General features: G+C 42.6%; 1 protein-coding gene across 2 annotated transcripts in view; it reads left to right on the plus strand.

Moving 5' to 3' along the window:
* Window positions 1-17,387, plus strand: part of TCF12 (transcription factor 12) — a 447,272-nt gene that overhangs the window by 349,011 nt on the left and 80,874 nt on the right. For both annotated transcript variants that reach the window (XM_078773420.1, XM_078773418.1), the window contains exons 9-11: window positions 111-250; window positions 914-1,121; window positions 4,582-4,646. In XM_078773420.1, coding sequence (XP_078629546.1) covers window positions 111-250; window positions 914-1,121; window positions 4,582-4,646 — 413 coding nt within the window. The remainder of the gene's footprint in view (window positions 1-110; window positions 251-913; window positions 1,122-4,581; window positions 4,647-17,387) is intronic.

Genomic DNA, 17,387 nt, shown 5'->3' on the forward strand with positions numbered 1-17,387 from the left:
TGAAAAGTGGTGTGTTTTTTGTCAATTTTATTTGTTGCCTGAAAAATTGGAAATTTGCAGTATTGCTAATTTGTGAGAGGATCGGCTGACTTCGTTCACATTCTCTACAGATGGACCTCATGGCTCCTCTGATCTTTGGGGCTCATCCAATGGCATGAGCCAGCCAGGTTACGGGGGCCTTCTGGGAGCACCCTCAGGTCACATGACACAATCGTCGGCCTACAGCGGTCTGCATCCCCATGAGCGGCTGGTACGATGATTCATTGTGATTGCATTTAGCAATATCTTCTTGGTGAAAGGTTTGTGGTATGGATGACAATTGTTCTGTTAACGATTCGTCATATGCCCCACTCTTTAGGAAACTTCAAATTGAGGCCCTCACTTATCTATTTGGCTCGTTCTTAGTTTAAAAAATTCACTCTGAAAGTTTGCAATGTCGTCTCTTATTTAGCTCTGTGAGTGTTTGTACGTGAAATATTTGACTGAAAATAAGGGCTATTAGTGCATGTTAATATGGAGTGCCGTCACCACTAATTATTGGTAGCTTTTAACTCTGCAGGTATTGCTACAGAGCGTACTGGAACATCGTGGGTGGTGGAATAGAAGCAGATGGGCTTAGCCTGCTTCTCCGCTGTTGCCCTGATGATAATGATGGGGCAATTTATAAGCTTTTCATGATGTCACCATTGACAAATTGCTGCTCCTGCTTGTATAGTAATGCAAAAAAATGCTAAAGTAAGGTTTGGCATTGTTACTGCATTTGGCACTCTCCTTACACTTGTGGCGACCTTGTCAAAACAAAGTGTAATTCTCAAGGCGGAAGTAACATATCCGATTGTCGAAAGCGTGCTGAGAATATGACTGTCACTATCAGTCCTTGTCTGATTCCCATGTGCTTTTCACTTTCTTAAAGAGCTACCCCTCACACTCGCCTGTGGAACCAAGCCTCAACCTGCCACCAATGACAACATTTCCCCACCGCGGAGCGCCTGGCTCCACGAGCTACGTATCGGCATCGACGCGCACGCCTCCCATCAACAGCAGTGAAGCACTTCTGGGGGAGTCTCATCCGCAGCACCCTGCACATGTCCCCCCTCCTGTAGCAGCCCTGCATCTCTCAGGTGAGTGATATTACCACTTGTTCACGTAAGATTTTACTATTTGACTTGTTGGCAAATCTATAATGCCTCTGTAGCATTTCAAAGGCTTCTGTTTTTTATTTTTTATTTTTGTACCCATCTGGTATTTTGTTTTAGCCGAGACTCACTCACCACCACATTGTTAATTATGAATCTACTGTCTAGGAATCTTTACTATTCTTAATTGTTTTTTGGTTTCATCTCTTGAGCCACTCCCGTCCCCCTATTCCATACAAAGGATCAGAAGGAGATGATGTTGATTTTGCATCCACAGAAGGCCGTTCCAATAAAGATCTACCCTTTTATAGCTCCTTATGTACCCACCTTAAATCATCTGGAAAATTTGTTCTTGTGACATCAACCTGTCACATGTTCATATTTTTCATACTAATGTGACAGCCTTCTTCCTTTTTCTTAAAATTATATATTTTTGATTACACATTTAAACATCCCATCCATAGATATCCTTTCTTTAAAATCTCCACAAATGAGACTCGTGATAGTCGAAGACACAAGTTTTTTTTTTGTTGTTTGTTTTTATGAACATTCCACTCACCTGGTTTCAGCCAGACATCCTTTCTGCATCTTTCCATACACGCAGAACCAATAAATGTGCATCCTCTTTTTCCCCTTCCACCATTAAATTCTAGAATCAACGATCTTTTTTCTCAACTACCTACAGCATTCAGTAGTTGAAGGCCTGGAACAATAGGTCTCCCTGATCTTTTTTGTATACAGTCAAAGCTCGTGGATATGCTAGAACACGGAACAGAGCAGGATGCAATATAGCAAAAGGAACAGCAGGAGGAGAGGGGGAAATGCCAAAGCAGAAGGGAGAAATGCAGGGCAGAGGGAGAAAATATATGGAGACTGACAACAAGGGATGCGCGGGTAAGGTTGAGGGGTATGGGAGAATGCAGGGGTGGACAAGTGGCGGGAGGAGGGTTGGTGTTGACGGGTGTTGAAAATAGAATGGTTTTGAATAGGGATGGTGGTGGTTTTGGTTTTGGATAGGGACACCATCTGAGATGGTGGTGAATATTTGTGTTGAAGACGTGGAGAGAAGAATGAGGTTTAAGAGAATGTGGAAGTTGGTGCCACAGGTGGGAAAAAGAGGAACAAATGAGTGGAGGTGAGCAGTGATTTTTGGTTAGGGTAGCTTCACCAGGAAGGGGTCAATGGTGGACCGTGTGTGCCCTGCAGAAACCTGGTGGGATGACAAAGCATGGAAAGAGCAGAGGGTGAAAGACCAGAAAGGAGGTGGTAGAAGACAGAGACAGACCACCGACCTGTCTGCTAAGGTGAAGTGAGTGATAGGCCCAGAGACTCAGCTTCGTAGCGGGAGATTCCAATAATCTTGAAAGTATTGGTTTCCACGGCATCAATCTGATAAAGATGTGAGGCAGGGGAGCAAGCACAGAGGGGAGAGTAGTACTCCATCAAGCTGCAGATGAAAGCCTTGTAGATGGATAGGAGTTTAGGTGTGCCAAGGAAGGACTTTGCACAACGGAAGGATGCCCAGTCAGCGACTGGCTTTGGATGCCAACTTGGAAATGTGGTTTGACAAAGAGATCATGGCTGAAAGTGAGACCCAAGAGTTTGAGTGACTGAACTTCTTTGAAACATCTTTGAGAGGGTTGTTAAGAAGGTATATGGGAGTGGGGGAGGGGTGGGGTGGTTGCTGCACTGTCCTTTTGGTAGGAGAAAGGGTGGGGGGCGGGGGGGGTGGTCTGAAAAGATGATGTAGCCTTTCGCCTTCCTTTTCCCTGAAATGTTTATTTTTACACGAAATCATCCGAATTGTATCTGGTTGTTGTTCTTGTCCTTTAACATATGATATATATATATATATATATATATATATATATATATATATATATATATATATATATATATATATATATAGATATATATATATATATATATAGATATATAGATATATAGATATATATATATATAGATATATATCTTGTGAGTATGTGAGTATCTCATTTGCAGAACTTTTTGAATGTCCTTCGTATATATCTTTATGTAATGGGGTTAAGGCCACCATTGTAGTCCTAATGCTATTTTGGTGTTTAAACACCATTTTTAATCAACATCTTGTTTAGCATTGGCAAACAAAAGGGTCTGGCTCCTTATTCCATTATTGCCTTTGAACATTCTGTTTGCAAATATTGTTGGCATGAGCTCAATCATATGCAAAGAAAAGAAAAACATGTGAATAACACATTCGCTGAAAGTCATGCTGATGAAATATGTAACTCTTAGACTTAGAACATCATCCAATTCATGCGTCACATTCCAATTCACTATGATTTTTTTAATACACAGAAATCTATAATCATGAAGGAGCTAAATGGCAAAAGGCCGCAGTTTTACTGACTGACAGAGGATAAAAGGGAGCAGGGAGACAAAAAAATATAAGAAACGAAAGTGGTGAAGGACGGGGGGGGGGGGGGGGGGAACAGTGAAACCAGAACAAATTAGGGGTGGGTATAGAAAAAAAAAAGCATGAGGTGATGATGGGCAGCATTTTTGAAGGACCGGTGGGGAGGGGCATGAAAATGCTGATATCGGTATAGGGAATCTGTTACACAGAGTAGAGAAGGGGCTGGCAGGATAGTCAAGAGGTATACCGTCGCCTCTGAACTGTCTAGCCTGGGTTTGAATCTCAGTCCAGCTATAAACTGTCATCCCGGTGTTTCACAGGCAGGGTGATCGATTCATCAATGTGTGTGCCGTCCCTTGAGTTGATATTAAATGGGCGTCCCGTCTGCCTGTGAAACAGTAGACGTTAAAGATCCAAGGGTGGCCTTCGCGAAGAGCAGACGAGCTTTCGCTGGAACACTGAACAAGTGACAAATTCCTGGTCTATCCTACAGGGGGAACTGCATCAGTTTTTCAGCTGCTTGACACCAAAATATGTTACCTACAGCCATGCACTGCAATCAAAAGAAGAAGAATACTTTAGGATAGAGGGAATAAGGAATGGGTGTGAGCATTGAGCTGAAAATTATGGATGGTAACCAGGTGTGTAATTCTGGAAGAAGGTGTGTGACCTGCATGGAGTTGGAGAGGACAGAGGGATGAGAGGGTGTGAGGAGAGGCCAGGAAGTAGAGTGATAGAAAATATGGAACCTTTACAGTGGCTTCAGAAAATATTTACACCACTTAACTTCTGCCACATGTTGTTATGTTACAGCCTGAAATTAAAATGGTTTAAATAGTTTGTTTTTTTTGTCACCGATCTACACATAATACCCCATAATATCACGGTGGAATGTTTTTTAAAATTCAGTTTCTTCAGTTTGCACAGTTTTCAAGACCACAAATGTAAAAATGCATTACTTAGACCTTTGTAATACCAGAGAAAAATATACTGTATATCAGAGAGAGGAAGAACTGATCAACATTCTGGGTTTTTTAATTTTTTTTACAGGAAGCAAGAACAGCACGGGAGTATCATCACAAACGGGTGACGCCTTGGGAAAGGCATTGGCATCTGTAAGTCACTTCCTCTGCTTTTCCCATATTTTATTTGTCTGCAAATGTATTTGTTGATTTTTTTTATCCATACAGGCAAATGTACCTGTTTGCCATGCAGGGCATAAGGATAAAGAAGGAGGACATAGGAACGAGGGATACATATATTAATGTATACTTCACACTGTGGCTACGCTCAAAATGGCCCACCAAACAGTGTGTCACGCCCATTTATCTTTGGCCTTTTCTTCAGCTTTGTGCTTTGTTAGGATTGCAAGACTTTTGGCCTCAAGTGACACCTTCATTCATTCAACGTTGTTGGTTATTCTCCCTGCTGCTCTGAGGCTTTATACAGCTGCGTATTACACTCTCATGACTTTCAGTGACAGCCTTAACCGCCATCATGAACATTCCCCAAGGAATCGTGATGCCAACTTCTACCCCCTCCGCCCCCACCTCTCTCCATGTTGAGTCAAGAACGGCGAAAAGCTCAAGGATAGATCTTAGTTTGACATTTGTACGGTACCTTCACACTTGCCAATCCCTCATAAATCTCAACATCTTAAGCACTTTAACAATTCACCTGCGTTTCTTTTAAATGAGTTTAACTGTTCTGATTTTGTTTAATTGAACTCTGCAGGAGACCTTGTGGGTTTGATTGCTTGCCAAAAGCACAAGAAAGCATTGAGCAATCAACCATCGGCCACAATCCCTCTCTGTTTCGAAGTTGCTGTTTATGATTACTTTGGGATTTAAAACATGTTGCCTTTGGCGATAAATATTGGGATAAAGTGCATTTTAAGTGCTTGTTTCTCAACTTCATTCCTAACTTAAGGATTTCACTTTTAGTCTGTTCTTGGATTTGTGTATTTTTGTGCAAACTTAAATTGTTTAATTCAAAAAGTTGTTTCCCAACACATTGCAACCTATATATTCTTAGAAATGCCTTAAAATGATTTTCAGACTCGAGCTAACACATCTGGAAAACGAAGAGCCAATAATTATTTGTTACACTGGCGTTGCACATCTTGCTTCTTGGCCAAAAGAGATAATAATTTTGGCATTCTTGCCGCTCCTTCTCATCAAAGTCAAATCATTTCCTATTGTCATATTTTGGTGCTACTTCTAAATAAAATTCACATCTACTGTATTTGCAAGTGCGTCTTCTTTTGGCGTACATCCGTTGCAATCTCCTGCTTTATAGCTGCAGATGGTTTTCAGGATCCTTGGCTAACTTTTTCATTTCTTATCCAAACGACGCCTCACTGATTCGTACCAACCGCTTGGATTGTCCTGGTCGTTCGAGCCTCAATCCAGACATTTTTTTCCAAGAAGGAAAAAGCAAAACCATTTGCACCATAATTCAGTTTGGTAGATTTGACTTTCAACACTTTTTTCCCCCTCTCCTATGTGCATGGCCTTTGCGGTCTTGGCTCTCGAGGGGAAAAAAGATGAAACTGGGTGTGCAAGCAATGCCTTTGATGTGCTGTTTGCACCACGATTCGAGCGTGGCCACTTTCCAAAGCATTTTTAGAGTGACAAGAGAGGGGTTTAGGCTACAATCCATGGAAGCAGAATGCAGTGACCTGTGGCATTATGTTTAACATTTTTGGCTGCAGAGCAATCACTTGTTGGGGGGGGGAAGAAGGTGAGATTTGTACTAAAACATGGAGTACTATTGGTCAAAACTCTGCACTGTGTTAAGGTCTTTTAAATATCAGATCCTCCTGCAATGGCTTAAAGCTCCGCAGGGTCTGCAGAACCTGCTTCTAGGCTTTGGGAGGAGACATGAAAGGAACCGAGCAGCCTGTTTGAATTTGCTGCCCTTTTTGCTTGGCTGCCCCTGGGAGAAAAACGCCTCCCAAGTCACCCCCTTTCCAATTTTGGTGCCTGTTTGGAACAAGGTTCTGCATTTACTCAAGGCCCAGCGAGTGTGTCCCAGCAAAAAGCTGATAAATATTGACCCTTTTTGCTCCTTATTAAATTTGGCCGCCCGGCTGCTGTGTGTAATATATCGGCTGAGTATTTTTGGGGTGCATTTGTCTTGCTTGAAATGGAAAAGGCTGTCCAGGGAGCTAAATGAACATCCGTCATATAAGGCAACGCAATTTTCTTTGCTGATGACACCAATAATTTTTGCTTTTGAAGAGCTGAAGCTGCAGTTGTAATGGCTAAGTGACGTAGATGTAATGCAGGCACTGATATAACACGCCAAGCAATGAGGAATCGTTTACTGTCCATATTTATTCATTAAGGTAAGTCTGCTATTCATTGGCCGATGGATGTTTTAAACCTGCAAGTAAGGACGCTGTTCGTAATTTTCCTGCATACGGATTTCTTTAAATTGGGCATTTTACATTGCGACAGATTTGGTACAAATTAGTTGTTGTTATTATTATTATTATCATTACTTCTGCCAACGAAGGTGGATGAGTTTATGTTTTCACCCCTGTCTGTTTGTCTTTGAGCAGGATTTCTCAAAACGTTGTGGATGGATTCGGACTAAATTTGGTGGACAGGTTGGGTGTGTGACAAGGACGAATTGATTCTAATTAGTGAAGATCCGAATCCGGATCTGGATGCGATAATCACAAAGTGATTCTTCACAATTGAGGGATAGGGCCAAAAACTATATATAGCAGGATATTTCAAAGAGTTGTGGAAAGATTGTGACAAAATTTGATGGATGCGTTGGGTAGGTGACAATAAGAAGCCGATTCGTTTTTGGTTCAGACCCGGGTGCAGATCCGGCCTATCAGTAGGATACAAAATGTAAACTGTTCAGCCTGGCGGAGGTATGTGCTCGACTGCCCGTTCCAGTTATTATTATAATTATTATTGCTATTCACAGTCACTTCCTATCTTCTGTGATGTTTGCCTTTTTGTTAGTGACAATCAGCAGGACCTTTTGTTTGTTTGTTTTTGGGTGTTTTTTTTTTTTTTTTTTTTACTCTGAGCTACTTTGGAGGCATTCACCCAAAGTATCAAAACCTTTCTTTTAATAGCTCCCTTCTCGTACAAAAGAGTGCTAAAGACATAATTATTTGTCGGCATTAACAAATTTCTAGCACCGACGTTTCCATGGAGTCTGGCTCTGCATTCATTCTGCAGTGGCGACCGTTGTGCGTTTGTCGCGCTTTCTCAAACTATCGCCATTAATCATCTCCGGCGAGCCACAATGACGCCTCCCATCTGTTCCTGTAAAAACACTGCTTGGTGAGAGGGATGCTTTTGTTGAAGTCTTCCCTCTCTCTGCCCTTTTTCTTTTGCATTATATATATATATATACATATATATATATATATATATTGCAGTCACCATAAGTGCAGAGCAGTTTTTCAAGCCATTTGTGCTGTTTACTGAGAATGGAAGGGCATGGGGTGACTGCAGACTCAGTTAGCATTGTCAATGTGTCCATCGTCTCTACCCAAGGACCCTTGGTGTTGATGAACCGTCCACATGCAACTGAATACCACAAAGCATTTGGCTACTTTGTCAAGCTCTGTTTGATTTTTATCTTATCCACAAATACCACTGAACCCTATTTGGCTTAGTTATGTTTAATGGCATTTTCAAATTTCTCATCTGGTTTTGAACCAAGCTAGAACAAAGTATTTATGAACAAACCATTCAAGTGTGTTTCTGGCAAACAATCAAGTTTTATGGCACTCTTTATTGTTGTAATAAAGCTATTTTGAATATCATTGCTTTCTGTGATTCAAATTTAACTTTCGAGTGTAATTTTTTTTGTCTTTATTTCATATTTTTAACGAACATTACTTTGAAATGGAGAAGCAGATTTAACTGACATACCTGCATTTGAAATTGCTTTTCTTATCAAACTTTTAATTTGGCCTGGTTTTTATTGCATTTTGTTATCACAAAGGCCCACTATTAAAATGTCTTCAACAGAAAAATCCTTTTCAAACATAATTGCAATTTATTGTCATATTTAAAAGTGCAATCATTTATAGGTGTGTGTGTGTGTGTGTGTGTCTGTGTGTGTGTGTGTGTGTGTGTGTGTGTGTGTGTGTGTGTGTGTGTGTGTGTGTGTGTGTGTGTGTGTGTGTGTTCTTGGCTATCATCTCCATATATGTGAGTTTCAGAAGGTGGAACAGAGCCATCCCAGGACAACATATTCGTGTGTGTTTGTGTGTGTGTGTGTGTCGACACTAAAAGAGAGATGACTATCAGTCTGTCGCCATATTTCTCAGAGATGGCCAAAAGGATCTTCGTCAAATTTTCAGAGGATCATCAGTGAGTGCCGGGGAATGCTTTAGAAATTCTAAACAAATTATTTGAAGAAAGTTGGGCTTTTCTGGATTAATTTTATTGGTCTATAGGGCCTAAGCCTTAGTAGCTACGTGAAAGGTAATTTTAAATGAACCCCTATCTCATTCCTTTGTGGGTGTAGGGAAGTGTTTTAAGGCCCCACAAAAAATAGAAAAAAAAAATTGTTTCTTCAAAATGCCAACAGGATTAGAACAGCACTGGTCATCACCAGGTATCTATGCGGTGCCTTCAGAAAGTATTCACACCCCTTGACTTTTTCACATTTTGTTATGTTACAGCCTGAATTTAAAATGAATTGAATTGAATTTATTTTTGTAAATGATCTACACATAATACCCCGTAATGTCAAAGTGTATTTTTTTTTTAGGATTAAAAATGAAATACAGAAATATCTAATTTACAAAATTATTCAACACCGAGTCAGTACTATTGACAGTGGTTACAGCTTCGAGTATTATTGGGTATGTCTGTATCAGCTTTGTACATCTAGATTTGGGGAGTTTCTCCAAAATCTTCCTTGCAAATTTGCTCAAGCTCTGTCAAGGTGGATAGGGAGTGCCAGTGAAGAGCAATCTTCAAATCTTTCCACAAATTCTCAATGGGATTCAAGTCTGGGCTTTGGCTGGGCCACTCGATGACTTTCACATTCTTGTTCTGAAGCCATTTCATTGTTGCTTTGGCTGTATGCTTGGGGTAATTGTCCTGTTGGAACATTAATCTTTGCCATAGTCTAAGGTCTTTTGCACTCCAAAGCAGGTTCTCCTCAAGGATTTGGTTGTATTTGGCTCTGTTCATTGTACCCTCTATCCTTACAAGTCCCTCAATCCCTGCCGCTGAAAAGCATCCCCATAGCATGATGCTTCACAGTAGGCATGGTATTAGATGGGTGATAACCAGCAGGGGCGGGTGCAGGAATTTCAAGATGGGGGGGGGGGGGTGCATGAAACTATAGTGCTGTGGGGGGGGGGGATAAGGGGGTGTCTGGGGATCCTCCACCAGGAGAAAAAAAAAAATTGACTCAGAAACGGCATTTCGTGCGTTCTTGGAAGTATCTGCAGTTCCTTGTGTTCTTCCCTGGTCCAACAGTTCAGCAGATTCCGCACTGCCTGCACCCTCATCCTGGATCAAAGGGGGGGGGTGCGCACCCCCTCCCCCCCTCCCCTGGATCCGCCCCTGACCAGTGCTCGGTTTCCTCCAAATATAACGCTTTGCATTCAGGCCAGAGAGTTCAATTTTCATCTCATCAGACCACAGCATATTTTTCCTCATACACTCAGATGGTGTTGGCTTAGCGGCTAGGGTGCCAGCTTAGGATCCTGGGTTTGAATCCCGGTCGATCGCTGAATTACCGCCAAGGGGGTTGACTCAGCCTGTCCTCCTTCCGAGGTCGGCAAATTGAGTACCAGTTCACTGGTAATTCCCTGTGTGTCGCAAGAGGCGACCAAGAGGGTTGGCGGCAGGAAGGAAATCCGGCCGTAAAACATTGCTTCAATAAAAGGGGACCACGGTGCCCGAAAAAGGCCAACCCCCACTTTGCGGGGAAAAATGGCCTCTAAAGGTGGTTCTTCTCAGAGTCTTTCACGTGGCCTTTTGCAAAAATCCAGCTCTGCTGTCATATGCCTTTTTCTCAGGAATGGCTTCCATCTGACCACTCTCTCATAATGCCTAGATTGTTGAAGTGCTGCAGAGGCTGTTGCCCTTCCGGCAGGTTCATCCATCTCAGCCAAGGAACTCTGTAGTACTTATCATTGGTGTCTTGGTCATCTCCCTGACCAATGTTCTTCTTGCCCAGTTGCTCTGTTTAGTCGGCGCAAGGAAGAGTCTGGGTGGTTCCATATATTTCCTAATGATGGAACTCACTGTGCTTTGGGAACCTTCAATACTCTAGAAATTGTTTTATACCTTCCCCAGATTTATGCCACCTCACATGTAATTGGATTGCATTTTAATGCTGATCTTGGAGTTCTACGGACAGTTTCTTGGACTTATTGGAGTTTATGCTCTGACATGCAAGCTGTGGGACCTTTTATTGAAAGGTGTGTTTCTTTCTAAACCATGTCCAATCAATTGAATTGGCCACAGTTGGACTCCAATCAAGTTGTAGAGGCATCTCAAGGATGATCAAATGAAATTGGATGCACCTCTGAGATAAATTTGGAGTGTCATAGCAAAGGGGTTGAATACTTATTGACTCAAAACATTTCTGCTTTGCATTTTTAAGTATTCTGTAAAAATTTATATTTAAAAATTCACTGACATTATGGGGTATTGTATGTTGGTCAGTGACAAAAATCTGTTTAATCCACTTTAGAGTTGGGCTGTAACACAACAAAATGTGAAAAAAATCAAAGCGTGTGAATACTTTCTGGGGGCACTATATATGTATGTATATATGTGTGTGTATGTATATATATATATATATATATATATATATATATATATATATATATATATATATAGACATATATATATATATTGTTGCGGATCTCCCGAAGCCCGTCAACGTACAGAGGGGGGGTTAAACCCCTTTTCCCCCTCGGGTCTTCGTGTCCACGAGGCCGAATCGCCACTCCCGCAGCGAGCGTGGAAAAGGGTATCGGGTCGACTCCACACGTACCTTTGGTACCCACACTGCCACGAAAACGGGGACCGGACCTCGCACAAGCCACGCTAATCGAGTATGCCGAGCGGTTTGCGTATCACATCACTCGTGCCTTCACTTTAATTGAACCCGATTCGAGCGGTTTTATTCGGACGATGCTAGGCCAACAGATGGAAAGGACGGGAATGATCGAATAAGAGGAAGAACACGGTTTATTTATAATATACAGGGTGAAGAGACACAGAGCAGGCACTTAAGCAGTCTTAACTTATCCCCAGACAAAGGGCCCACTCACTCACGCGGGGAAAAAGAAGGAAGGAAGTTTGCGCGCCAAACGCGCCTTGCCATCAGTCACTCCCGGACAGCTCGCCCGGCATGGCCCTCTGGTGTTCACGGCACGTATGCAAGGAGCCCAGGTAGGAGGGTCGTCGGCGTAGGTGGCTCCGGGATGGATCGTCTCCACACCGCACGATTAATACAGCCGCAGAGCGCAGGGCACGGGGAATTCGTGTACCGCGAGGCTATAACAAGCAATTCAATTCAAGCACTCCGACTCGTTCAGGGGCTGGGCGACTCTCTCGCGTTCTGTGGATTCTCACTCGAGCTCTGACTTGTCTGCTGTGGGTTCTCGTTCTGACTGAGGCGGGGGGCCTGGGGCAGGATTTTATGGCTCCGCCCCTGCCTTACCCGAATGTTCCATGCCCCTCCTCCCGTTGCCGTGGTGAACCACTCCCCTCGAGCTCTGATTGGGGGCTCACTGCTTACCGGCCACTCCCCTTGCAGCCCCTCCCTTCGGCCTTGCCAGACTTGTTCCAGGCCGAGTACATGGCATCCTAGCCCAATTGAGGCCTACTCACTGGCCTGCTCAACGCAAAACTAACACAGGAAAGGACTACGCTTACATTTAATAAGAAATAACTGAACTACAGCGAGGTTACATGTTGTGGTGCATCTACCTGCGAGGGGGGTTATCCTTTATTCACAAAACCACAACAATATATATATATATATATATATATATATATATATATATATATATATATATATATATACATTTGCTCTTTTGTATATATATATATTATATATATATATATATATATATTATATATATATATATATATATATATATATATATATATATATATATATATATGTATGTATGTATATATATATATATATATATATTTGCTTTTGCTCATTGCTCAGTCGTTGTATCATACAACAACAACAACAACAACAACATGCATTTTAAGGCCATTTTCCCTGCTAGAGCGGGGGTTAGCCTTGCGGTCCCCATGACAATCTTCTCCATTTTGCCCTATTTTCTGCATCTCTCCTTGTTAACCCCCTTGCCCGCATTTCTTCTTTCACCATCCTTAGCCAAGTCTTTCTCGGTCTTCCCCGTCCTCTACTTCCTTCTACATTCATTTCCATCACTCTTCTCAACCAGTCACATTCATCCTTCCTCAACACATGACCAAACCATCTCAACCTGTTCCTCTTCACAGCATCAATCACAGGCTCTATTCCCATCATCTTTCGCAATTCATCATTTGTCTTCTTCTCTCTCAACGATACTCGGCACATCCACCGAACCATTCGCATTTCCACCCTTTCCAGCCTTCATTGCTGCTCTACATTCATGACCCATGTCTCGCTCCCATTAATCATAACACTTCTCACACATGCAGCATACACCTTTCCCTTCAGCTTCAACGACACTCCCCTCCTCATCAGCACGCCACTCAGTTCCCGAAACTTCTTCCATGCACATCTCACTCCAGCAACCGTTGCCGTGTCTGATCCACCTTCTCCATTCAGCATGTCTCCGAGATAGCAAAATGTTTTCACACCTTCCAGCTTCACGCCATCTCCAAGATCCAACTCAACATTTCCTCCATCTGCAACTCCCTCTGTGCACACCTTACATTTGAATGTAGCTGCCACACTGGTTAATGACCCTCTCAGACCACTACATTTTTGATGAACCCACTCAGCGCACATTGTACATTGAATGGAGTTCACTCCGACACCCTTCCTGCACACAGTACATGGCCACTTCCCAGTTGTTTCCACCTCACCACATGCTTTACCACTTGCCATCACCTTCGTCTTTCCTATATTAACCTTCAGACCTTTTGTCTCCATACATTCCTTCCACTTGTTCACCTTTTCCTTCAGTCCATCCATACTTTCCGCCATCAACACCAGATCATCTGCATACAACAACTCCCACGGTAAACCCTCCTTTATGTTCTGAGCCAGCACCTCCATCACAGCTACAAATAGTAGTGGACTTAGTACCGACTCCTGATGCACTCCCACCTTCACCTCAAACTCACCACTGTTCCCATCCTTCGTCCTTACAGCTGTGCGCGCTCTTTTGTACATTGCCATCACTACTCTGATCAACCATTCCTCCACTTCTAACTTCCTCAATGCCCATGTCAATACTTCACGTGGAGCCCTATCGAATGCTTTCTCCAGATCAACAAACCCAAGAAACAACTTCTTCCTCTTCTCCATGTACTTCTCCTGCAACTGCCTCACAATAAAGAGCGCGTCTGTCGTTCCTCTTCCTGGCATAAATCCAAACTGCATTTCGTCGATCTTCACCTTCTTCCTTATCCTCCTCTCCAACACCCTTTCCAATACCTTCATTCCATGCTCCAACAACTTTATCGCTCGGTACGAGCCACACTCCAGAGGGTCACCTTTCCCCTTGTATAGAGGGACGAGGGTACTCAGTTCCCATTCCACCGGAATGCGGCCTTCTTTCACCACCATATTACAGATCTCTGTCATTCTCTTCACACCCCAACTTCCTGCTGCCTTCAACATATCTCCTACAACTCCTGTCGGCCCTCCCGCTTTTCTACTCTTCATTGCTTTTATCGCTTCCTCAACTTCCTCCGCAGTTATCTTCTCTGCCGGTCCTAAAACTGGGTTACTCTCTATGTTGCCATCCCATTCATTCTCTGTATTCAACAGCATTTCCACATATCTTTTCCATCTTCCTTTAATTCCATCTGGGTCCACAACGATTTGTCCCACTTCATCCTTCAAGCAACTCACCCCCATCACATCACACCTCTCTTTCGCTATCTGCTTTGCAATCCTGAATACCACTCTCTGACCCTCTTCCGAATCCAAGCGTTTTCCGAACATTTTCCTACATGCCTCCTGCGCCTTTGCTACCTCTTTCTTTGCAGCCTTCTTGGCTGCCTCATAACTTTCATGCTCTGCTTTTTCTGCTCCCTTACCCTTCGCCTTCTGCCACTCCTTGAACTTCTTCCTCTTCTCCTCAATCCTCTTTCCAACTTCATCATCCCACCACCATGTTTCCGAGTGCCTCGGTGGTCCTTTTGTCCATCCACATACCTCACCAACGGCTCCCAACAGACTATCTTTCATTGACATCCAACCACGTTCAAGCTCAACCACATCATCCTCTACCCTACTCAGCCTCTCTTTTAATGCCTCCCTTACTGTCACCTCTTTCAACCTCCACACCTTCATTCTCGGTTGGTACTTCACCCGCTGAGCTCTCCTCGCACCTTTCACCCTTATGTCGCAGACAACCAAGTAGTGCTGTGAAACAGCCTCCTCCCCCGGGATCACCTTTGTGTCCCGGAGGTGCCCCCTATCTCGCCTACGCACCATCAGGTAGTCAACGGTTGTCGTCGACCCACCTGACGTGTATGTAACAAGCTTATTATCCCCTTTCTGGAACTGAGTGTTACAAATCAACAAATCAGCTCCATCAGCAAACTCCAAAATCCTTTCACCTTCTCCATTTCTCACACCACATCCGTAACCCCCATGAACTCCCTCAAAACCGTCCATACTCCTTCCCACATGTCCATTTAGGTCTCCTCCTACCACAACAACTTCCTCATCTTTCACGTTTTCCATCAGCTTCTCTATCGCACACCAGAACTTGTCCTTCTCTTCATCGCTCCGACCAACCTGCGTAGCATATCCTGAGATGACGTTCACCAAGAGCTTTCCAATCATCATTTTACCGTTGTATGATGCAATACATATTCACTTTTACTTGTATCCATGAGGATTTAAATTTCATATATTACCTGAAGAACATCATGCACTTGTTTTGGCTACATTTGTAATGTAAAATGTAACTCATGGTGATATTAAATTACCCATATATCAAAAACGATCCTGAGGATAATGTGTGCAAACTTTCCACTTCTCTACCTACGTTCTTGAGTGTTTTGACACTGAAAGATTTGATTTGTTTTGCTTTTGCTGGGCCTGCAAAAGGGCATGCTCTCTGCCCTTTTCCAAAAGTCTATTAGATTATCCCATGTCTCAATTGCATCAATTTTCCATGACAGAAAAGGTAATTCTATACTGCTGTGTCAATTTACCCATTGAAGCAGCTTAAGCATACATTACGAGAACCATAGATTATGAGAACGGACGGTTTAGCTGGATGTAAAGCAGGTCTCTTCCATTAGGCAGGCCTGATCTGCTTTCTGGCTGCAGGGCATCTGTGCACTCGCATTCCCGCCCACCCTTCGCTCGCTCCTACCCATCCTCGCTCCAGCACACTGTCCCAGCACGTGCACATAATAGCATACTCAAAGCCATGTTTCATCCTGCATTGCACATCATGGCCTCTGTAGGAAAGTGTGTGTGTGTGTGTGTGTGTGTGTGTGTGTGTGTGTGTGTGTGTGTGTGTGTGTGTGTGTGTGTGTGTGTGTGTGTGTGTATGTGTGTGTGTGTGTGTGTGTGTGTGTGTGTGTGTGTGTGTGTATGTGTATATACAACTGTACGTGTGTGTGTCGAATTGGGAATGTTACTTCGACAAAGTACTCCTGAAGACAATTCTTTGGTGTACTGGTATACATCCATTCACTTAATCACAGTGAGTTCAGCAATCGATTACTTATAATATATTAAATTTTGGATTACTTTTTGTTGTGTTTTTATCTGCATGTGTTTTGAAAAGAAAATCAACATCGGGCTTATCAATAGACTACCGAACATAACTGAACTGAAGACTGAGCCTCAGATGACAGAACTGATATAAATATTAAACATGTACCTAATTCTCACATACAGTCACGTGAAAACGTAAGTACACCCCATGTAAAGTTTTGACTTTTTCAACATATTTCAACATACAGCTATTTGATCTTCATTTCAACAATATTGATAGATAAAGGTGATATCATATAACAAATATCATGGAACATTTACATTTTGTAGTCCATTGTATAATTTAAATAAACATAAATGCAAATTTCGCATGTGGAAAACGTAAGTACACCCCATGTAAAGTTTTGACTTTTTCAACATATTTCAACATACAGCTATTTGATCTTCATTTCAACAATATTGAAAGATAAAGGTGATATCATATAACAAATATCATGGAACATTTACATTTTGTAGTCCATTGTATAATTTAAATAAACATAAATGCAAATTTCGCATGTGGAAAAAGTAAGTACACCCTTGGCTCTAATAGGTGGTATTGCCCCCTTTGGCAGAAACAACCTCAAGTAGGCGTTTCTTATAACTGTCCACCAGTCTCTGACATCGACTGGGAGAAATTTTTTGCCCACTCCTCCATGCAGAATTCTTTCAGCTGTGCGATGTTTGAGGGGTTTCTTGCATGCACAGCTCGTTTCAAATCCCCCCACAACATCTCGATGGGATTTAGATCCGGGCTTTGACTTGGCCATTCCAGAACCCTCCATTTCTTTATTTTCAGCCATTCCTTGGTGGATTTACTGGTATGTTTAGGGTCATTGTCATGTTGCAAGGTCCACCTTCGGTTGAGCTTCAACTTTCCAACAGATGGCCTCACATTATCCTCAAGCACCCTCTGGTACAAT

Source organism: Myxine glutinosa, chromosome 2 (genome assembly GCF_964187855.1).
Source record: "Myxine glutinosa chromosome 2, kmMyxGlut1.1, whole genome shotgun sequence".
Lineage (NCBI taxonomy): Eukaryota > Metazoa > Chordata > Myxini > Myxiniformes > Myxinidae > Myxine > Myxine glutinosa.